We start from the raw sequence: 24241 nt of genomic DNA on the forward strand, positions 1-24241 counted from the left end.
TGCTCATGTGTCTGATCATTTTTAAGATGAAATTGAAAATAATGAAGTTTGTCTCTGAATTGTCAAGAGTAGAGACATCAATGCTGTTACAGAATTGTATGAATGTTATATTTATTGCAGATTTAATTGGATGTATGTTGTGTAATCAATCTGGTGGGTGTATGTTGTGTAGTTAATCTGGTGGATGTTTGTTGTGTAGTCAATCTGTATGTTGTGTAGTTAATCTGGTGGGTGTATGTTGTGTAGTTAATCTGTATGTTGTGTAGTTTATCTGGTGGGTGTATGTTGTGTAGTTTATCTGGTGGGTGTATGTTGTGTAGTTTATCTGGTGGGTGTATGTTGTGTAGTTAATCTGTATGTTGTGTAGTTTATCTGGTGGGTGTATGTTGTGTAATCAATCTGGTGGGTGTATGTTGTGTAGTTAATCTGGTGGATGTTTGTTGTGTAGTCAATCTGGTGGGTGTTTGTTGTGTAGTTTATCTGGTGGGTGTATGTTGTGTAGTTAATCTGTATGTTGTGTAGTTAATCTGGTGGGTGTATGTTGTGTAGTTAATCTGTATGTTGTGTAGTTTATCTGGTGGGTGTATGTTGTGTAGTTAATCTGGTGGGTGTATGTTGTGTAGTTAATCTGTATGTTGTGTAGTTTATCTGGTGGGTGTTTGTTGTGTAGTTAATCTGGTGGGTTTATGTTGTGTAGTTAATCTGTATGTTGTGTAGTTAATCTGGTGGGTGTATGTTGTGTAGTTAATCTGGTGGGTGTATGTTGTGTAGTTTATCTGGTGGGTGTATGTTGTGTAGTTTATCTGGTGGGTGTATGTTGTGTAGTTTATCTGGTGGGTGTATGTTGTGTAGTCTATCTGGTGGGTGTATGTTGTGTATTTAATCTGGTGGGTGTATGTTGTGTAGTCAATCTGGTGGGTGTATGTTGTGTATTTAATCTGGTGGGTGTATGTTGTGTAGTCAATCTGGTGGGTGTTTGTTGTGTAGTCAATCTGGTGGGTGTATGTTGTGTAGTTAATCTGGTGGGTGTATGTTGTGTAGTTTATCTGGTGGGTGTATGTTGTGTAGTTAATCTGGTGGGTGTATGTTGTGTAGTCAATCTGGTGGGTGTATGTTGTGTAGTCAATCTGGTGGGTGTATGTTGTGTTGTTAATCTGGTGGGTGTATGTTGTGTATTTAATCTGGTGGGTGTATGTTGTGTAGTTAATCTGGTGGGTGTATGTTGTGTAGTTAATCTGGTGGGTGTATGTTGTGTAGTCAATCTGTTGGGTGTATGCTGTGTAGTTAATCTGGTGGGTGTAATCTTGTGTAGTTAATCTGGTGGGTGTACATGTATGTTGTGTAGTTAATCTGGTGGGTGTATGTTGTGTTGTTAATCTGGTGGGTGTATGTTGTGTATTTAATCTGGTGGGTGTATGTTGTGTAGTTAATCTGTCGGGTGTATGTTGTGTAGTTAATCTGGTGGGTGTATGTTTTGTAGTCAATCTGTTGGGTGTATGCTGTGTAGTTAATCTGGTGGGTGTAATCTTGTGTAGTTAATCTGGTGGGTGTACATGTATGTTGTGTAGTTAATCTGTTGGGCGTATGTTGTGTATAGTCAAGTCTGGAAACTCGGCCAGTCTGGAAAAACTTGACCCATTTGGAGACTCGGCTAGGCCTTATTTGAATTGGATCAGTGTATGATGGAGACATTGAGTTATCTTTCTTTGCATTGAAAATGAAGTATTCAAACCCATGGCACGCATAATTAATTTCAATGAGTTTTCGGACAGCAGGCCCACTTCCTGTTCAGGTTTATTTCAATGACCATCCTCGTTATGAATAAAAGGTCAAAGGTTGAGAGAGTATGTCCAAGAGCTTGCTTTTATAAAGTCATGATATACTTGTACACAACTGGTTACAACTTCCTTTCAAGATCAGTAAGCGCTTCCTTCTCATAGTATTAACTGACTTGTAACCTTACACTCCCCTCTCTGTAAATTCCTAGATCCACCACTGTCAAAGCATGCAATATATCAAATATATACCAATTCTTTACCCATATAGTAATATTTATTCATTATATATATTAATAGATATGAACACTGTACATCCATAGTTACAATGCAGCTTATACAATCGGTATAGTTCTGGTGTCACCATGCGATACAAATGTTTAATATTGCTGCTGCAGAAAAAACAGTACAAACAACTCCATGGTAATCTTAATTGTACGGGAACAGTCGTGTCGGGAGAGGCCAGACCAACTCTGAAAACAGACAAGAAAATAAATGTGAAATTTTTACAGGAATCTGTGATTTAAAAAATACTCAGTGAAGATTCACTTAAGCTTATATTTTTCAATTTATGTAAATTAATATAATTTAACCTATTTTCGATGAAATGCAAAAATTTATTCTACAAACCGTGATTTTAAATTTAAATCATATAAAATTTCAAAACGGATATAAAGTTATGGTGACATGCATTAACCATTACCAATGTGACCAATCAGAACCATGCTACATGATGTCTGTGTGTAAAGGTGCTTAATATGTAAGGCAAATGATTCTCTACACTTTGCACCCATGTGACCAATGACCATGGCAGTGGAATGTGTTTCACACAGTAGACATGCTATCATTATAAAATAAAACGTACTTCTTCGGTGTTTTTTTTTGGGTGATTGTATACAGTGAAAGAATTTGTGTTCAATAAAGAAAATAATCAAATATTGAATTAAAAAAAATTGTATACAGTTGCTGGGATTTTCGGTCCCTGTGAAAGAATTGTAACGCTGGCATTCACAGCATGTGTACTGTGTGATATGGTACAAGTGCTGGCATTCATACAAAGAATTATAGACAGAGTGAAAGGCATTCCAAGATTTGCACCTTCATAACCATAACAGTGTATAAGATCTCTGAATGTCTATGTAAACAAAGCCATGTAACGGATGTGGATCATGTGACCTGTATATCAACTAATGAACTAGGACCTCATAAAGTAGGCAATCCCCACAAAACTCGGCATATTATAAGGTTGAATTCCTGCAGGTGCTGTTGAAATCTGATTCGGAATTCACATTTCAATGACCTTGTCTTTTTACATTTAACCTTGAAAATTGGTAGGTACTCAGATCTTTATGCGAAGTACTATTCCTGACGTGTGACAAATATTGGATAAATACTCTATGTCAACAAGAAATTTTGAATTTTCTTCAAGTGACTTTTACCTTTCACAATGACCATGAAAACCAATACAATTTTGGCATGTCTGATAAAATTTCGATGACAGATGAAGCTTATTAAATTTATTGTGCACTCAAACAAAAATGGCCTTCACCACTTAGTGGCCTTGACCTTTGAGCTATTAACTTGAAAACCAATAGGAATCATATTAGGTCTTTATACAAGGTATCATTCCTGAAAGCTTGACAGAATTCAGACAAAAATTGTAGCTCAAGTCTTTTACACAAAATGATTTTGATCCTCCCTTTCATTGACCTTGAACTTAAACATCTGTAACTTTGAAAACCAATAGGAACCAATGTCCTCATACAAGTCAACATTCCTGCACTTCTGATAAAAGTTGGGTACATTATGTGGCTTATATATTGTACACAAGGTGAATCAAACAAATGGATGTACATCATCTGTACAAACAAATGAATGTATGGGATTCATTTCTCTACAGATCTCTTGTGAGGGGACAATCATGTTTTTGCAAAGACATTCAAAGATCTCCTTGGTATCAGCACATAGCTGTTGGTTAATTAAAAAGTCCGAACCAAGTCATCCGTCTTATGTTCTCAAAGTAATTATAGTTCATAAAATACGGAATAAACATGTTTATTGAATAGAACTAATCAGTGTCTTTACAACAAAAATGCCCCCACCTGTATCCAAGTTATGACAGCCAGTCCATTGGCAATGAAATAGATTTTGATCTGAGACTCCCAACAACTACACACTTAAAAATTGGGTACATGTAAATATATCCACATGCAGAAATGTAATAAAAACAGAGTACATGCTTTTGTTTTACATCCCTTTGAGAATATTTTTACCCGCACCAAGACATCACTAACTGTAGGTGAAGTGCCACAAATTGTGACCAATACATGGCGATCCAGACCTTAGCAGGGAGAAATCTTTATCCTGCCAATGCCAGCAGTAACCCAGGACTGTTTTTTAAAGGTATATATACCTAAGAGACCAGCTATTGTCACTTTATTTTTAAGCATTTGGTGAAGGAAAAGTCACCAACTATTTTATGTTGTATATGTTAATTTAACGCGACCAAAGCATGAGGCTTGAACCCACAACTTACTGGTTATGAAAAAAGTATGTAAACTTTCAAAGGAATTTGATTGCAAGTGAAATCTTAACACCATCTGTAACTCGATCTGCATCAAAACAGTTAAACACCTACACTTATAACGAACATGTTTAAAACAAATTTATAATTAATATTTATTTCCCTATGAGAGGAAAATAAGTAATTTCAAAATTTTACTGGATATAATTAAGTTTGGTTTGCACTGACCCTGGAGGTTCACTGTAACATATAATGTTTTGCTGTATAATGAAGTTTGGTTATACATGTAACAAACTGTTTTTCGCTGACCCTGGAGGTTCACTATAGCGGTTTACTATATTTACACTGTACATGTACAATGTATCATATAAAAAAACCTCTATAAAATGTCGCATTCATTAATTTGTTTGTACCATTGGACTGGCATAAGTAAATTAAACTACACACACACCCAACATTTTTAACAATGGGAACATAAGAATAAGAGATAACTTGGCTCAACATATGAAATATCTTGCAAAAAAAGAACAATTAAGTAAAGATGTTACCTTCTGAAATGGAAAAAAAGACAATAATGTTATAAGCAAAGATATGCATTATATATCACACCAGCTGAGCATGAGATAATTGTAACACATCAAAACACATCAAAAACAAAAACAAAAAACCAGCGAAAAAGGGAAAGGGGGGGGGGGGGGGGGACAACTGCATGTTTCAGAGTAGCTAGGATCCATTGCATGTGTTAAATTCAGTTCTTCATTAAATGACATAAGCACAATAAACTGCATTTCTCTGATTTCTGTATATTTCACAGTACGACAGGTTATATATATATATATAACCTGATGATATGAATGTGAACTCTTTGGACACGAGGGTACAAATGTACATAAGATGCTTTATCTGTTCCAATATTTTACACTAAACACACTTTGATTTGGGTCATAACTAACATTCAACTGAAAAAGACGAATGGTATACCCCCAAACATTTTCCACATTTTAAGTCGATCAGAGGCAACGTTAACCAACAGTTTTCAAGCAGATGATTACTTATAAATTACTTTCAAACATATTACTCAAAGCTTGTAACACATCGCATGCTTATTTCACACAGAATTTGTAGTTATACGCAGTAAACTTACCACTTTCTAGAACAACGTCAAATGGGTGTTCTTCTAGGTTAATGTATTCCTCCAATGAAATCATACAAGGGTCATCGTCTTCCATCAAGTAATGCAATACAGCTAGAGGTCAAAGCAAGGTGAAATATCATTAGAGAAAATACACAGACTAGTATAAAAAGGGTTCAGAAAGTTAACATGGAAATGCAATGGACCAGACTGAGATTTGAACCTGGGCCCCTGAATCTCTAGTCAGGTGCTCTACCATTACTGAGTTATCTGGCCACTGGTGATCAAACCCGGCTGGTCACTACGTCATAAATTGTTCACTGGTTGAACTTTTTTAAAAAAGTTTCAGAATAAGAATTGTAAAAAAATTTCTCAGTGTTACCTTGCTGTGGCAGTAGGTCGGGAAGTTTTTCATGCAAAGAGTCCATCACATTCTTCAGATTCAACTAAAAAAATTTAAAAACTCATAAATAATAAAAAATATAATTCACACACTTTTGAATATATATAATCCTTAATTCATGTCTACTCAATGTCCTTCATTCATGCCTACAATATTAACTCTTTGATCCTTAATTAATGCATGCCTATATCTTATTCACTGAACCAACAAAGTTTTCCATGAGCCCTACTTCTAACATCAGTGATATATGTACAATATCAATGTTACAATGTAAGATGTACAGTGTAAATCAATGTTATTTGTACATTATGTTAATTAAGATGTACAGTGTAATTTGTTTTTCTTAAGAGATCAGTCACTTTAGTCTAGCGGTTAGGTGTTTGCTTCACAACCAGGAGATCCAGGTTCGATCCCAGGACCATATCAAACCTAAGACATTAACAATGTAATGACTATTCCTTTGCCAAGTGCAAAGCATTGGAAATGAAAGTCACAAGTCTCTTGGACATGACCTTGAAAATAAAGGTCCCGTGCTAAGGTAGGTGTTGACACAATAAAACACCTCAGTGCTGTATAGCCCTAAGTGCCATACATTGGTCAAAATTTGTGGCACTTAATTACTTAAAGCTCGATTGACGTCTCTATAGTGAAAAATTCTCGAATGGGATGTGAAGCAATAAACACAAACGAAATCTTACTTAAGACTTAATGTGATAGAAATCAACATTTTTCACTGTAACCTATTAGTATAATGTTAATATCTGTAATTCATAAAATAAACATTGAATATTACCTTTGGTGTCTTCGCAAGAGCATTGCCTAACTTTAGGAGTTGAGTACTCAGGTCAATCACAATTTTGTCAGACGATTCATTAGAATCGTGGCTCTCAATGCGAGCTGCAACAATGTCCAATTGCCTGAAACTCCACTGTTGGTACAAACGATTCTGTATATCATGAGATATCAGTAAAATTTTAGCGTTTTCCAAAAATCCTTTCTCTGAGCTTTTGATTTCCTTCAACTCTCTGACCATTGTCATGATTGCATCTGCTGAGCACTGAGGAGAGAAATGAAAACAATAAAAGAATATCTTTATTTCGTTATAATCAAACTTATATGCGACTGTTGAGAATTCTCACATTTCAATTAAGTATTCAATTCAGAACAGAGAGAACAAAAGTAGAACATATCTGTTACCAACCTCCATAACATGGACTAAGTGTTTGATGTAGACCAGGAGCAATCCTGTAATTGGTTCTGTTTGATTGGAATTCTGAAGGTTCTTCAGCAATTGTTCATGATAATCTGAAAAATCAAAACCTTGAACGATGCATATGATTCAAGAAAACTGATTACTTTATGTTAACATGTACTACATGCACACTAAAATTCAACATTTAGTCCTCTAAAATTTGAAAAGGAGAACTTCTATGTCATATGATTCAAATTTTGAAGAAAAGAATCTGTTAATTAAATTCACAATTTTTAACATAATATACCCGGTAAGCAGATTGATTGTTTGAAGGAAATAAGCTTACTTCCAACGTCATTTCTGTCTGCATTTTCCTTCAGTTTTCCAATCAATATAACTCTGTGAACAAGACTTTTCTGTAAAGTACAAAACACAATATTCACTCAATGTACATTTGTACAACTAATCTATATCCATACACATACACCGTATTTCAATCTAACCATTTCATGTCCTTCTTGACACAAGATTTCAAAGTAACTCTTTTTTGGCCAATCAAATCTCTTCTCTCCTGGTTTCTTTGACTTCACTTGAGAGACTTTTTTCACTTTCTTCCTATGACCTTGGGGAGATTTCTGACCATCAGTTTCATCCTCTGCGATGTCAATCTCTGAGGCATCTTTCTTGGATAAATCCTGACTTTCGGCCATTTTTCGAAAATGGACTTCAGACTAGCATTCCAAGATGTCTTTGTTATTCAAAAACTGTTACTGAACTCTGTCCCCAGCAACAAGAACACCTTTCTCTTGGACACTTACATTCAATAAATTGGAGTTCCAGCCCACATTTTATCAGATGCAATGCTTTAAATATTGAGATTATTTATTTAAGAGAACTATGCAAATATGTACACTTTTTGTCTGCCTTTCAAGTATGTTTATCCAGATCACCATGTCTTACAGCTCAAATAGTCCCATACTATGATTAAAACTCTCCGTTTTCACTAGCATTGAATGTATATCAACAACACACTATATTATCTAATCACTGTTTTACAATGCAGTTTTGATCGAGTCTGAATATCTGCAAATGATTAAATGTACATAAACCTAAGAGCAATATAAAGCCTGTACACCTGTGGAAATCTCCTTACCTGTTTCACACTATGGAATAACTCAAAAGTCGACCAACAAATTTTGGCTGCTTCAGGTAAATTCTTTCCCATTTTTTTTTTTAAAAATTACATTTATTTTATTCTATTGAAATATCAGAGAAAAATCTTAATTGTGTATTTGGATCTTTATACAGAAAATAATTTTTTTACTAGCAACATTACCCTTTACTAAAACGTTTTTAAAAGATGGAATCGAATCCAATACATTTTGCAAACAAAATTAATTTTTAATTTTTCTATTAACTGCACAGTCTGCAGCTTGTAATTACTTGAAACTAACAGTTATGCATTGTTTCTCAGTTTTCCCTCTAAATTTCTTGTAAAAACATTTTTTCTTATCATGTGTATGGAAAATTTTCTTATTTCATGTATATACTTCCTATATATATATTATGGAAAATTTTCTTATCATTTTGTTTTCTTTTTCTCCAAATGTTTGTAGCAAGAATACATATATTCAAAGTCTGTTGACTCTTAAAGCATTGTGCAAAGGTAAAATTTGCTAGTGAGTTAAATAATACAATTTTGTAAGAGGAGTCACTAGCGAGTTAATTACACTTTGTAAAAGGAGTTGCTAGCGAGTTAAATAACGTAAATTGGTATTTTTAAGAGGAGTTTCTAGTGAGTTACATGTAAATAACACAATTTTGTAAAAGGAGTTGCTAGTGAGTTAAAGGGACTGGTTCACGATTTTTGATGAAAATATTTTTCATTTTTTATGTTAAACATTAAAAATATGCCTCATTTAATGTTGACAGCAAAAATTTTGACCTTCTGAATGGAAGAATAAAAGAAATATTTTAGCCTTAAATCTTTGTTATGTAAACAAAGACTCGAGTCATTTTATGTATACAAACAAACAAGTGAAATAATGATTTTGTAAAATAAAGCATCTTAATTTTGCATAGTCACACATTCTAACATTTAGATGACACATTTCACCCAAAGAATGCTTGAAATATGAAAGATATAATAAACTTAGATCGAAATCCATTTCTTTTGAAAATTACAGTAAACAATAACATACTGCAATCTTTGTTTACAAAACAAATAATAAACTCTCTAAAATGAGCTTCTGTGATCATGTATAACCTTAATTTTTGTGTGAAATCTTTTAAACACATTAGACAGTAGATTTTGATCATTAAAAGTGAAAAAGAAAATTTTGGGGAAATTCGTGAATCAGTCCCTTTAAATAACACAGTTTTGTATTTTGTAAGAGGAGTTGCTAGTGAGTTAAATAACAGAAATTGGTATTTTAAAGAGGAGCTTCTAGTGAGTTAAATAACTTACACAAATTTGTTAGAGGAGTCGCTAGTGCAATAGATAACACAATTTTGTAAGAGGAGTTTCTAGTGAGTTAAAAAAAAAAAAACAATTTTGTAAGAGGAGTTGCTAGTGAGTTAGATAACAAATTTGTAAGATGAGTTGCTAGTGAGTTAAATAACTCAAGACAGAGTGATCAGCTCTTAAATCGAATTGGATGTTCAATCCACTCGCAAACTCTTTACACAAATCTTGTATAGATAACTACAGGAGCCGATTAAATGATCTAATCTTAATTTGATACAATTAGAATTTCAATGTAATTTTGTGTCACTTTGCATTAATCTTATCCATGTGGGTGGATGATGGGTTCCACCTCTCCCTCCTCCTACCCCTTTTCTTTCTTTCTCATTTTTTCTCTCATACCCACCCTTTTTCTTTATTTCTCATTTTTTCTATTCTACCCACACATTTTCTTTCTTTCTCTCCCCTCTCATCCAGTCCCTTTTCTCTCTCCTCCAGTCCCCTTCCTCTCACCCCTCTCCTCTAATCCTTTTCTCTCACCCCTCTCCTCCATCCCCCTTTCTCTCACCCCTCTCCTCTAGCCCCCTTTCTCTCCCTCTCTTGTACAGCCCCTTTCTCTCACCCTTCTCCTCCAGCCCCTTTCTCTCACCTCTCTCCCCCAGCCCCCTTTCTCTCCTCATCTCCTCCAGCCCCTTTCTCTCCCCTCAACTTCACCCCCTTATCTCTTCCCTCTTCCCTAGTCCCCTTTCTTTCTACCCTCTCCTCCAGTCCACTTTCTCTTCTCATTTCCAGCCCCCTTTCTCCCCCCTTTTCTCCAGCCCCTTTCTCTCTTCCCTCTCCTCCAGTCCCCTTCCTCTCACCCCTCTCCTCTAATCCTTTTCTCTCACCCCTCTCCTCTAATCCCTTTCTCTCACCCCTCTCCTCCAGCCCCCTTTCTCTCACCTCTCTCCTCCAGCCCCTTTACTCTAGCCCCCTTTCTCTCCCCCTCTCCTCCAGCCCCCATTCTCTCACCCCTCTCCTCCATCCCCCTTTCTCTCATCCTTCTCCTCTAGCCCCTTTCTCTCCCCCTCTTGTACATCCCCTTTCTCTCACCTCTCTTCTCCTCCAGCCCCTTTCTCTCACCTCTCTTCTCCAGCCCCTTTCTCTCCCCATCTCCTCCAGCCCCTTTCTCTCCCCTCATCTTCACCCCCTTCTCTCTTCCCTCTTCCCTAGTCCCCTTTCTCTCTACCCTCTCCTCCAGTCCACTTTCTCTTCTCATCTCCAGCCCCCTTTCTCTCACCCCTTTACTCTAGCCCCCTTTCTCTCCCCCTCTCCTCCAGCCCCCATTCTTTCACCCCTCTCCTCCATCCCCCTTTCTCTCACCCCTCTCCTCTAGCCCCCTTTCTCTCACCCTCTTGTACAGCCCCTTTCTCTCACCCTTCTCCTCCAGCCCCTTTCTCTCACCTCTCTCCTCCAGCCCCCTTTCTCTCCCCATTCTCCTCCAGCCCCTTTCTCTCCCCTCTTCTTCACCCCCTTCTCTCTTCCCTCTTCCCTAGTCCCCTTTCTCTCTACCCTCTCCTCCAGTCCACTTTCTTTTCTCATCTCCAGCCCCCTTTCTCTCCCCTTTTCTTCAGCCCCTTTCTCTCTTCCCTCTCCTCCTGTCCCTTTCTCTCTCCCCTCTCCTCCAGCCCCTTCTATTCCCTTCTTTTCCAGCCCCCTTTCTCTCTCCCCTCTTCTCCAGCCCCTTTTCTCTTCTCCTATTATCCAGCCCCTTTCTCCCCCCTCTTCTCCAGTCCCCTTTCTCTCCCCATCTTCTCCAGCCCCTTTTCTCTCTTCCCTCTCCTTTAGCCCTTTTCTCTCTCCTCTCTCTCTCCTCCAGCCCCCTTTCTCTTTCATTCTTTCCCAGAACCCCTTTCTCTCCCCCTCTTCTCCAACCCTTTCTCTCTCCTCTCTCCTTCAGCCCCTTTTTCTTTCCAGTCCCCTTCCTCTTTACCATCTCCTCCAGCCCCCTTTCTCTTTCCCATCTCCTCCAGCCCCCTTTCTCTCCCCCTCTTCTCCAGCCCCTTTCTCTCTTCTCTCTCCTCCAGTCCCTTTCTCTCTCCTCCTTTCCTCCAGCCCCCTTTCTATCTCCCCCTATCCTCAAGCCCCCTTTCTCTCCTCTCTCATCCAGTCCCTTATCTCTCCCCCTCTTCTCCAGTCCCATTTCTCTCCCCATCTTCTCCAGCCCCTTTTCTCTCTTCCCTCTCCTCTAGCCCTTTTCTCTCTCCTCTCTCTCTCCTCCAGCCCCCTTTCTCTTTCTCTCTTTCCCATAACCCCTTTCTCTCCCCCTCTTCTCCAACCCTTTCTCTCTCCTCTCTCCTTCAGCCCCTTTTTCTTCCCCTCTTCTCTCCCCCTGTTCTTCAGTCCCCTTCCTCTTTCCTATCTCCTCCAGCCCCCTTTCTCTCCCCCTCTTCTCCAGCCCCTCTCTCTCTTCTCTCTCCTCCAGTCCCTTTCTCTTTCCTCCAGCCCCTTTCTCTCTCCCTCTATCCTCAAGCCCCCTTTCTCTCTCCTCTCCTCCAGCTCCTTTCTCTCTCCCCTTTCCTCTAGTCTCCTTTCTCTCTCCCCTCTCCTCAAGCTCACTTTCTCTCTCCTCTCCTCCATTCCCCTTTCTCTCTGTACTCTCCTTATGCCCACTTTTTCTCTCTCCTCCAGCCCCCCTTCTCCCTCTCCTCCAGCCCCCTTTTTCTCTCCCCTCTTCTCCAGCCCGATTTCTTTCTTCTCTACTCCAGCCCCCCTTTTTCCTCCCTCATTTTACTCTATCTGACCATTCTATTTGAGATAGAAGAACTAGCTTGTAATGACTATAGATCTCTGGATAATACACAGTACCAGTATTTATTATATACCCATCAATGTATCGTTCTTTGATACTGTGGATTTCACAGCGTGTGATCCGGTTTTCCAGATCACTACACTGTGGTTTTCTGATTCTGTATCAGTATCCTCTGAAACTGATGACGTCACAATGTATCAACACTCCGTTATTTGTGAAAAATATTGACTGCATCATAAACAAAACTGCGTACACAAAATAGAATTTCATGGTATGTCTGTGTTTTTAATAATTTGGATTACATTTATTATCTTATAAATGTGGATTTAAAATACATAAGGAGGTATCATTACTACAGTAACTTGATGCGAAGAGTTGGATCACGTCTCGTTGACAGGCGCGGATCATCAGATCAAACTCGACGCTTCGCGTCTCGTGTGATCTGATGATCTTCGCGATATACCATGCAAGGTACATATATAAGTTTTTTCTGTAGTTAAAATTCTTTTTTTTTTTTAAATATATGAAAATCTATCAGGAGTTTTGATCATGTACTTTTTTCATCATGTGCTTCATTTTGATCATGTTCTTTGATTTGATAAATGATATAAACGTCTAATGTATTGGAAAGTTTTGATTTATTTCAAATGACAAAGTACAATTGGGAAAGCCATCTCCATCCTGTAACCCTCCAGAGACTTTATTAACCACATATTTTGCTGAAAGAAAACTGTCCCATGTACCATCCTTACGGATGAGTAAGACTTCATTATAATGGCTGAATTTTTCTCTCTAGTGGGATATAAATCCTAAAGCCAGACTTCGAATCTAATTGCTCCGTTGTGTATTATTTAAGTTCTCAATTTTTTTAAAACAGGAACAGAGTAATACCAGTGTTATTAATGACATTGAAAATTTCTCAAAGAAAGTGAGGCATAATGTTTATAGCCAAAGCAGTTATCATAATTTGAACTTATTAGATGATTTTGATAAAATGATTTGAAAGTAGGTTATTTTCAAAGAATTGCAGTAAAATAATAAAATCTGATGATTTTTTATGGAATTAAAAACTGTACATACAATTCTTTAGCTTTATGTATGATTTATAAATACATTTAAGCACTTTTATTCTTTTTAGTTGAACATTGCAAGGTTTCTGTAGAGAATTTATAACATATCCTGCTTTCGACTGTTTAATGTTTTTGTCCTGTTATTTTTTAGGTTCCACCAGTGTAGTGTATACACTGTCAATATGTCCTGTTTGGTTGCTAAACATAGATATATTTGTAACAGGAACGAGAGTGAAATGCAACGTATCAGCACCGGGGATCGAAACCGGGGGTCACACTGTTTGATGCCAGGGACGTCATCACAAGACCAAAATACCTTGGCTAACTGGGATGGTTAGTAAACGTTTCTATATACATAGTAGCCCATCACACTTTATACAAAACTGAAACGAATCAAATTATGTAAAAAGTAAAGTTGTGAAATATGTTTGAATTAGCTACAGTACGTTTTAGCTGATGATTTTTTATTTACCGAATTGTTTTCTAATATATCAATTATCACAGAGTTAAATTTCGATAAAAGTGCTGGAAGGTTGAAAATACAGAACGTGGGGTTAATTATCCATACCTGAACCAGAGATCGAGACATGCATGTTGTATGAGGGAAAACAAAATGTATTTGAAGTCCTCAATTATCGAAACGACCATCATGTTTACATCCTAAATATATAGAATTCATTACTCCTTTGTTGGTTGTGCTTACTTTTGCCTTCCTCGAAAACAAACGCCTGTTTCAGTAAATGAAATGTAAATGTTTACATTTGTTTCGAGAGGGTACGTAGTCAGCTGGTTTTAGTGTGTCGTGAAAGTATTTTTATTGTTTACGATCAAATATAATCCATATCTGAATCACTGTTTACCTTATTGGACGCCCTGTTTTTGTCTTCAATGACTTCTAACAAAGAAGGCCTGCTTCCTTCTAACACTGAATCGGCGCGAACGTCCATGGCAGACGCCATGATGTTTATGACTTCCAATGGCAACAGTGCAGCGAGTCGCACTAATTAACGCTATAATGAATTCGGTGACATTTGTTGAAACAAAGTCGTTCATCTTTATTTGGGGAAGGGGGTGAATCAGAAATTTACGAACTTTTAAAGACTTAAACTTGATTTTTAAAAAAGCACTATTCTGCAGTATTAATACTACATATACATGTATGTAATTATCATATCACCCCCCTCTCCCCGTCTATGTGCTGTTTATTAATGTACGGTAATTATATATATATATATATATATATATATATATATATATATATATATATATAAACAATCACAAATAATTGAAATAAAAACATAAAAACAATTGAACTCTCAATTTCGTTTAACTGCATTGGGGGGGGGGGGGGGGGGGGGGGGGGGGGGGGGGGATCGCGTAACAAACAAGTAACTTTCGCGTTATAACGCAAAATATTCTATAAATAAGTATATTATAAATATAATTATGTAAAACAGGAACCCGTGATTTCATTAATACAACGAGCAAAGACTGGCATTTTTACATTTACAAGTAACCTTAAAATAAAGTTCTATTTACACAATACTTAATTTACATTTTCTTTTAATTCATTTCATAACCTGAAAAACTCGTTGAATGTGTCTAGAAAGCACTTGGTGAACTAGGTCATTTTCTGTCGATAATAAGATACTTTTCAAAGATAATACATATATGTCCCGGCCTTGGCTGCCATCTTTGGGGAAAACACTTCAATAGAATTCTCACAGCAATGTTTTTAGCTTACTATTCCATAACTTTAATTGTCATTTGATATGCTTTTGGTTTGTTTTGAACACATATTTTATTGTCTAGAAATACCTCCCCTATGTGTCAATTTAACACAAAATATGTTTCAAATTTAAAGGGACTGGTTTACAGTTTTTTTTTAAATATATTTTTCAATTTTGATGATAAACATAAAAAGAATAACTCATTTAATTTGACAACCAAAATTTGGACTTTAATGCAATGATAAGAACAATTAATATTTAGCTGTGTTATGTAGACAAGATTTCAGTCTTGATTATATTCATTTACAAACTAGTGAAATGTAAATTTTGTAATTTTTTAAAAGCCTTTTAATTTTACACAGACACAAATTAACATTGCACATTTTACCCAACGAAATGTGATATACAATGTAGTGCCATACATGGCTTTCATGCTTTACGCTATATTTATATTTCATTGAAAAATATTCTTTCTTTGAACTAATTTTTGCTATATATTTTTTTTTAAATCTAAAACATTTATTAAAACCAATAATGTGCAGAAATACGACTAATGAAACTTTAACATAAACTGTTAGCATTCCATTTCCTTATACATTGTACAATCCTTTGTAAGAGTGGAGCGAAAACCCTGAGTGTGATGTTCTTTAAACAGTCATATCATATGTGTATTGCTGTTTATGGGGGGGGGGGGGGGGGGGGGGGGGGGGGGCAACGAGACCATATATTATTATAATATTGCTGTTAATGGTGTAAAGGTTACTGTTTGAATCTTGATAAGTTTATGAAAATGATTCATTATAAACTTAGATAGATATAACCTTAATATTTTATGAAACCGTTTAATCACATTACAGACAGTAGATTTTAATCACTAAAAGTGAAAAACAAAATTTAAGGGAAAATCGTGAACCAGTCTCTTTAAGATAATTAAATGTCAATATGATGATCTGCTTACTCAGAGCAACTTCAAATTATATCTACAAAAATACAAAGTTCAGCTGGACAAGTCTCGTTATTTTTCTTCCTTGTATTGAACAAATTATTAATTTTCATGCTGTTCTTTTAATATTGAGCACATTTAATCGATAAATTGGGGCTTTTGTCCATGTTTCATGTTTTTAAACAAAATTTACGCTTTTTAAAAATCGTAAATGTTTCTAGTGAGGACGCGTAAATTTCGCGTCATTGGCAAGCCCTTTTACTATTCATTCGTAAAATAAGATATCTGAGAGATATCTCTCTAGGAACTCTTAGAGAGATATCTCTTTAAGTGAGGAGATATCTCTCAAAGTAAAAGAGGTATCTCTTTAATCGTTGAAAAAGATCGATATCTCTCAAAGAGAAATAGATATCTCTCTATTTGAAAGAGATATATTTTGAAGTATGAGAGATATTTCTCAAAGTGAAAGAGATCATCTCTCAAGTGAAAGAGATATATCTCTCTAAGTGAAAGAGATATCTCTCATTTTAATGAGATATCTCTTTAAAATAAGAGATATCTCTTTAATCTAAAGAGATGTCTTATTTTTCGAATAAATAGTAAAGGGGCTTGCCACACATGTATAGCACTAAATTTACGCGTAAACTTATAGATCTACGATCTACGAAAGTTTTGCATTATGTAGGCCTAACGCGCATGTTTCGTGTTTATCGAACTTTTCGCGTTATAACGCCAAATTTATTTTCAACTACGAAAATAAGCTTAATGGGCTTTTGTAAATATGTATATAACAAATGCATGGCTCAATGTTTCGGGAAAGGTTTATCTATACGTATTAAATAGAGTTTACTATCGCCCTTAAATAATCACGGTTACCGTAGCGTTTAGAAGTCAGCGTCATTCAGACGTATGTTGATAAAACCCCAATATTTTTATTTTGATAAACACAGGAGTAACAGACTAAACAGGTAAAAAACGACAAAGGTGTCAATAGATTCTATAAACTGGTTAGAACCAACTAGGTGGACAGCTCAGAATTTGAACCATATCTCTTCAACGAGTAGACCAAGACCATCAGACACATGTGTACAGCTGATATAACCAGCTGATTATCACAGGGGCTCGTCATGATTTGACCCTCTCTTTTTTATATTTACATGTAATTAAAGAATAGACGATGTCAAATTAAATTTCGTGACGAGCCCCTGTGATATAACCTTAATTTCTGTGGAAACGAGAGGGGGGGGGGGGGGTAATTTATATTCGGTCTTTCCGATAGGATCAGTACAGGAAAGACCGGATATAAATAACCCCCTCGTTTCCACATAAATCAAAATAACATGTCATATGTGTCACTCTTCGATGTACATGATTTATTTTTCAAGGGTATTACATTTTGAATCGTACAACAAATACATTTAAGCTTTACTATAGTTGATGGACGTAGTATATTTGTTATTATACAAATTAAAGGAGTAAGATGTTGAAGGAAGTTCAGTTGTTTGTGTTATGTTGACAGACATTTTTCTTAATTTCCAGGGAGAAAGGGGTTCTAGGAAAAACATGAATAGCCAGTGTTCAGGAGAATTACCCGAAGAAGAAAAAAAGGAAGCACCCAACAAAGTGGTAAAGTAACCATGGAATTACATTAGGTGGGTTGCTAGCAGGCAGTCTTAAAAATTAGCCACTATCCCAAAGACAAAGTCCAGTAAAACTGGGGTTGGGCTTGTAGTAAATTGTATATATATAGGCCTAATTGTGTTTTTCATCAATATCACTTACTCTCAGTCTTTTAGAATTACAATATGCTGACAGTGCAGCCATTTGAGCGAGCACAGCTACATAATATATTATGTAATGTTCAGGGTTTTGATTATGTTCAATTCAAACAATATTCATTTACCAAATACTCTGTACATGAATGGGATTGGGCAGCAGAAACAGCCTATTTTAGCTTGCTCTCTCTCTCTCTCTCTCTCTCTCTCTCTCTCTCTCTCTCTCTCTCTCTCAGGGTTTTATGTTGAATCATGAACAATTAAAGTTCTGTATGAGGTTTTTTGCTAGATTTAGATCACTCTTAAAATACCTGGCATGTAATTATATACATGGATGAGGTTGAAAGATTTAAAAATGTACTACATGTATATTTATTATATTTCTTCTAATGCCTTAACTGTGACTTGCTTAACCTTTCACGACTTGTTCTGAACTTTATGCACTAGACTGTCTCTACTTTCCTTAGTTCTACTCTCAATCTTTCAAAGTCACTAATCGTGGGATAAAGATGTCCTTCAAGTTTTGTTGCAAACCTTTCAAGTTTGTGAACAGCACTGCCTGCGGGCACACATTTCAATATAATGGTAATTCAAATACTTTTCAATTTGAAAAATTAGATATGCATTGCTGAGTAGATGAAACATCAATTAAATGAATTATTGCACATATTTGGATTCAGAATTGTTCTCTTTTTACCCCCCCCCCCCCCCCTTATATGCACCTATCTAATTGAAAACTGAAAAAAAGAAAATTGGGGAATATATGTATTAATTAAGTGTAATGAATATGACACAATAGGATGATAGCATCTTTAAAATCTCTCTATCGAATGGCGAGGCACTGGTTATCCTGATTTATATAATAACCCCCATGTAACACAATGTTTGTGATTTGTTTCAGAAGAGGAAATTAGAACAATATAATATTGTGCAGAATCCTAGTTTTATTCAGCATTTGCGTATCATTATTGTGCATATTTGTATCCTCCTCTTTGTAATGGTAAGGATACAATGAGATTTAGCAAGAAACCTAGATTTAATTCATGAATTTTCAGTCTTGAATAGTAAGTGGCATGGGTGGTTATCATGGAGGAGGAGGGGGGTGGGGGGGGGGGGGGGGGGGTGTCACCCTGGTTTGCATTACCAGATGTGCCTGGGAATTGAAGCTTGTAAAATGTAAATAGATTTCAGCAGTTCTTAATTTTAGATGCGGTAAAAACAGATGCTTGTATTTTCTGTTCAATGAAATATAATGCCAGTTGTATTATGACGTCAGAACAAAGACATGATGTCACCCATCGTCTTACCCTGCCCTTCATCAACAATGCACTTCGTTAAATATTAGGCCTAGTTACATCACATTCAGTGTGACCACTTTTATTCAAGTTAATTAAATAAATCATATGCTTCCCATATTTTGGAAATGGAAAATATCAGCAACAGGTCCTTTCATTTAAGAAATTTTCTCTTAGTTATGCTGATGCTCATTTTTGACCAAATTCTGCACAAAATATGACTTGCAAAGATTATATTTATAGATACAGGTTATGAATTGCATAATTTTGTGTTGTACAAGTTGTACATAAAGGTACAGATTACAATATACATGTACAAAATTGCAACTTGTTCAAAATATATATGTAACAGTAGCATTGAGGCTGAAAGAGGGTATAGGGATCACTAAATAATCATGGCTTTGATTTTACAGATTGGAAATGTCGAAGTTAGTACAGTTCGTTCCCGAGAGCTTGGAGAAGGACGTCCATCAAACAGTACAGGACTGTGTAACTGTACCTGAGATCTCTGGAACGGAGGCCAGACAGTTCTATGAAGATTTAGTGGCTGATTCTACAAGTGAGGATGAAATTACACGGCAGCAAAGAGTTTCTCATCTATGGGAAAAAAGTGGCAAAAGCAAAAACAATGTCCCATGTTCATCTGTTTTAACATTCACGGAAAACGATTTCCTTAAGGCAGCTCAAAATGGCAACATCAAAATGCTTAAAAAGTGTTTGAGAGGTGGTATAGATATTAATTGTGTCGATTCGTATGGATGGACAGGTTTGATGTGTGCAAGTGGTAATGGGAAAAGGGAAGTGGTTTCGTTTCTTCTAAGCAAAGGTATTGATAAGTACATAACTGACAAAAAGAGCAGAGATGCAGTTGCCATAGCTAAAAGCACTGGGCATGAAAGTCTGGCCAATTTTATATATAAATTTGAGAAAATCTTGTGAAAAGCTATCATTTTGAGAAACAGAAGACTGAGTCTATTGAATTTTTCTGTGATGTTTGTAATAAAAATATTCAGGAAATATCTCGGACAACCCACGAAACATCCACTGTACATTTGTTTAATAGAAAACTAACGCCCAGACCTGACAGTTTTCTCATTCAGCCATACAACAGGGGCTACCAGTTAATGTTAAAGAGTGGATGGGATGGAGAAAAAGGATTAGGGTCAAGAGGTCAAGGGCAAAGACACCCAGTGAAAACAATCCTGAAGAGGGACAGACATTGTTTAGGTGTAGACCCTGAAAAAACCTCGAAAAAGCAGGCTAAGGTGACTCATTTTGGACCCCATGATCAGAAGGCAGTGGAAAGGAAACTAAGAACTTCAACTCTCCAGAAAAGGGACCGGAAAAAACGGGAAACAAAGTCCCAAGTGTGGGAGAGAAAACTGAGAGAAGAAATGAGTGATTTTTTCTGAGATTGTGACTGAATTTTAACCTGTTAACATGCAATTTTTAAATTCAGTGAACTTACTGAAAAAGAGGCACATAGGACGCATTTCATTTTTTCCATGTGGAACCAGTTATTTGTAAAAGCGTGCCAAATTAATCTAAGTATAAATCAAGCTATCTGAAATAAAATATTTGGTAAGATTATATTTGGGAATACTGTTAAGCTTTGATTTAGTTTATTGTGTTTATTTTGTGATTCCAGGACCAGGTTTGGTTATTCTTACCAATACACGCCTTCACTGCACCCTCACCCATGCTCTTGTACACGCCTTCATGGTACCCTCACCCATGCTCTTGTACACGCCTTCACTGCACCCTCACCCATGCTCTTGTATAATTGGATCAAGTGCCTAGGAGGAGAGAAAAATCTCCTGTTGACCGACCACACCCACTGTGAGCCCAAAATCTTGATCAGATAAACGGAGTAATTTGTAGTCAAAATTAGTATAAAACACGTCAGACAGCATTCAGCCAAATGATAGGTTGTATTTGTATATTAGATCTTATAACAACCATGGAATTTGCGAAATGCTGACTTTAAACAAGACTGATGAAACCCCAGTAACATTAATTTATTTGTCAGTAAACTGCCTCAATTTAAACACCGATCATACACAGAACGTCATAGCTTTTAAACCAGTTGAGTAAATTTCCTATTTTGCCCAATTTTTTCTAATTTTATATGGCAACCACCTAAGAGATAATTGACTTTGCATTAATAATCATATTACTATGAAAACTATTATCATCATATCCAGAGATAAAGAATTCATGAGTGACACTCTACTAGTGAGGAAACAGAAAAGGATTCACTCTAAATGCTGAGCATACTCGCAACCCTCGACACTGGCAGTCTTATAGACAGCTTAGAAATAGGTAATTAATGAATTAGGAAATCCCGTCATAACTATAACAAAAAATATTGTCCACTCCCTCTGGGAAATGGTGGAGAATTGTGAGGTCAATATCAAATAAATATTGTGAGCCACTGCCACCATCAAAATCAAAAGTTAAATTTATTTCCCATTCTCCTGACCGAGTCCTGAGAAAGTTATGTACAGTGCTAAATAGATATTTCATCCATTACTGATGAACCAGATGTTTCTCCTCATAGGCCAGGTTTTCCTTTGTACATGGTAATAAAATTCTACTTCATTTTCCAATCACAGAAAATGAAGTATATGACCAATTAGGTATAATTATTGATAGCAAACCACCTGGTCCTGTTGGCATATCTTCTAAAGTACTGAAGGAAATATCTACTTCAATACTTACACCTCTAACGAAATTATTCAACACTTCATTAAGACTACAGAAGCTACCAGATCTATAGTAGCTTAAATCAAACCTATTTTTATCAATTAAAGTACTGCTCAAGAAATATCTAATTTTAGACATGTATAGAATTATGCATTTTACCTCAAAATTCAAAACAGATTTTCTTATGAAAAATATATTTTTATCTATTTATGAAAATATTTGCGATCAAGTTTTGCACAATATAGGTGTGGCATTTTTACTACTTAGGATTTTTCCTAATTAGAGTGGAAACTTGGTGTTACAATGTACAAAGGAAAGGCCTTGCATGATAGAATTTCTTTTTGTTTGTCTAATCCTGTGGAAGATGAAATTCAATTTTTATGCACTGCAGTAAGACCAGCATGTTAAGTTCAATGAACATTTGTCAGTGTATGATGTAATCCCACATTTTCATCAGACTAGGATTTTATTAAATTTTTATTGAAATATAATTTGTTTTTATGCCCCCCGAGATCGAAGTGGCATATTGTTTTTGTCCTTTCTGTCATTCTGTCTGAAACTTTAACCTTGTTAATAACTTTTGAACAGTAAGTGCTAGAGCTTTGATATTTCACATAAGTATTCCTTGTGGCAAGACCTTTCCGTAGGTACCAAAATGTTTGACCCTTGACTTTGGAGTTTGACCTACTTTTTGAAAACTTTAATCTTGCGAATAACTTTTGAACAGCAAGTGCTAGAGCTTTGATATTTCACACGAGTATTTCTTGTGACAAAACATTTCCGTAGGTACCATGATGTTTGACCCTGTGACCTGTACCTTGGAGTTTGACCTACTTTTAAAAAATTTGACATTCGTCATAACTTCTAAATGGTAAATTTATACAAGATCTTTCATATTGCACATGAGCATTTCTTGTGAAAAGATCTTTCTACTGGTACCAAGATATTTGTCCTTGTGATATTGGTCATCTTTAGAAATGCCATTATTGGGGGCATTTGTGTTTCACAAACGCATCTTGTTGTTAAAAGCAAATGTCTCCTCATGTTGAAAGTGCTTCAAATTACACCACTGTCCCCTTAATGTGCTGCATGGTATGGAGGAGAAAGTATGAACAGGGGCATAGATATTTTGAACAGTACTTTGCATTGAGGGGAAAAGACAGAGAAAAGATTCAACATCGATGTGACCAATATCATTGCTGTATATGACACAAAAATAATGACTTATGCTGAAGTACTAGTAGGAAAGTGAACATAGTCTTTTGCATAAAAACATATAAAACACTCCTCTTCGATCCACTGTAACTTGTAGGGAAATAGAAGATCCCTGGATCAGAACCATGTGTACAACTGAACATCGTTAAAGGACACATCGCATGTTTTTAAACTTTTTAATTTTTTCAGCAAAATTAATTCATTTCATACCTAAAACTACTTTACTTGTGTTTTAAATGAAACAGTTTGCGTAGTTTTCGAGTTTAAAAGCGATGAAATTCAAATCTTGCGATATGCATATTTTCTTCGATATTTTACGCGCCATTATCTGTGACGTCATATGCGACCTCGAGCGAGAAGATTTGAAAACAGTTGATAACCATTTCATAAACAGATTAGATTTAATTGACAAACAAACAATTATCACATTAACAGCTTGTAAATAACACTGCATTAGGGTGTTTTGTGCCGTTTAAGGGTGTACTTGCTGTCAGTAGAGAGGATTTGGACTGTGTTTTTTATCAATTTTCGAAGGAAGGTATGAGGGACAAGACGTGAATATTTTTTGTCGGCTCAACGACTTTGCCATAAAAACCCCCAGTAGAATTTGTCCCTGTACTTTTTCTAACAAGCACTTGGACAAATACGTAGATAAACTGCGAGAAAGTGGTTCTATCGAAGCTACGCACTGTAACATATAAGCCTACGGCATATGCTTTCCGTTCTGCTCTCGAATTCAATACACACTCGCACCAACTGACCTTCACCTTGTAACAACATAAGCTGAACTTTGCTAGCAGTGTCTACCAACTGGTAGTTTTAAAAAAGAAATTTAAAGATAAAAGATAATTGGACTTTCAATTATAAATAATAAAATATAATATTTCCCGACTTTGAATTGAATTATAATGCTTTCATTTTTTTTTAAGGAACGCGTATGTGTTTACAACAACAGCACGCCGCGCTCCCACTTCCTACGTAACAACGTGTTGATAACAAAAAATAATGATTAGGCCTAATAAAATTGCTTTAATAAAATAATTTAAAAGTATTGTGATTTTCACAATAAGTTTGATCATTATTATTTTTTTTTTCTTTTTCGAAATGCACCCGTGACAGTAGGCCTGGTTGTCAATGATACATAATCGTATCATAATTTAGGCCTATCTAACTTCTCCAAAAATAAATTTAATAATAATTGCACTGTTTATTTTAGAAAAGCAACA

The 24241-nt window shown here is 36.1% G+C and overlaps 2 protein-coding genes and 1 long non-coding RNA gene across 4 annotated transcripts; 2 read left to right on the top strand and 1 right to left on the bottom strand.

Annotated features, from left to right (window-relative positions):
* Positions 1-2033: 2033 nt before the first annotated feature.
* On the bottom strand, positions 2034-14329 carry LOC125671440 (testis-expressed protein 47-like). Of its 2 annotated transcripts, none has more exons than XM_056161252.1 (7): positions 14212-14329; positions 7373-7442; positions 7036-7139; positions 6628-6891; positions 5814-5877; positions 5444-5545; positions 2034-2248 (listed from the first exon to the last, which is right to left on the bottom strand). In XM_056161252.1, the coding sequence occupies exons 1-7, from the start codon at positions 14308-14310 to the stop codon at positions 2205-2207; spliced, it is 747 nt and encodes a 248-aa protein (XP_056017227.1). In that variant the 5' UTR covers positions 14311-14329; the 3' UTR covers positions 2034-2204. The 2 variants fall into 2 exon arrangements, with proteins under 2 accessions (XP_056017227.1, XP_048763146.2); XM_048907189.2 differs by lacking the exon at positions 14212-14329 and adding an exon at positions 7530-7827.
* On the top strand, positions 4044-9357 carry LOC130053751 (uncharacterized). The gene is made up of 3 exons (XR_008802100.1): positions 4044-4178; positions 8090-8235; positions 8643-9357. It is a non-coding gene; the product is annotated as an uncharacterized LOC130053751 (long non-coding RNA).
* Positions 12643-20686, top strand: LOC125671439 (G patch domain and ankyrin repeat-containing protein 1-like). Its single transcript, XM_048907187.2, is given in 4 exon segments — positions 12643-13684; positions 17564-17676; positions 19508-20019; positions 20022-20686. Coding segments are annotated over 2 exon segments (990 nt in total). The 5' UTR covers positions 12643-13684; positions 17564-17676; positions 19508-19514; the 3' UTR covers positions 20507-20686.
* Positions 20687-24241: the final 3555 nt, after the last annotated feature.

This window comes from Ostrea edulis, chromosome 4 (genome assembly GCF_947568905.1).
Source record: "Ostrea edulis chromosome 4, xbOstEdul1.1, whole genome shotgun sequence".
Lineage (NCBI taxonomy): Eukaryota > Metazoa > Mollusca > Bivalvia > Ostreida > Ostreidae > Ostrea > Ostrea edulis.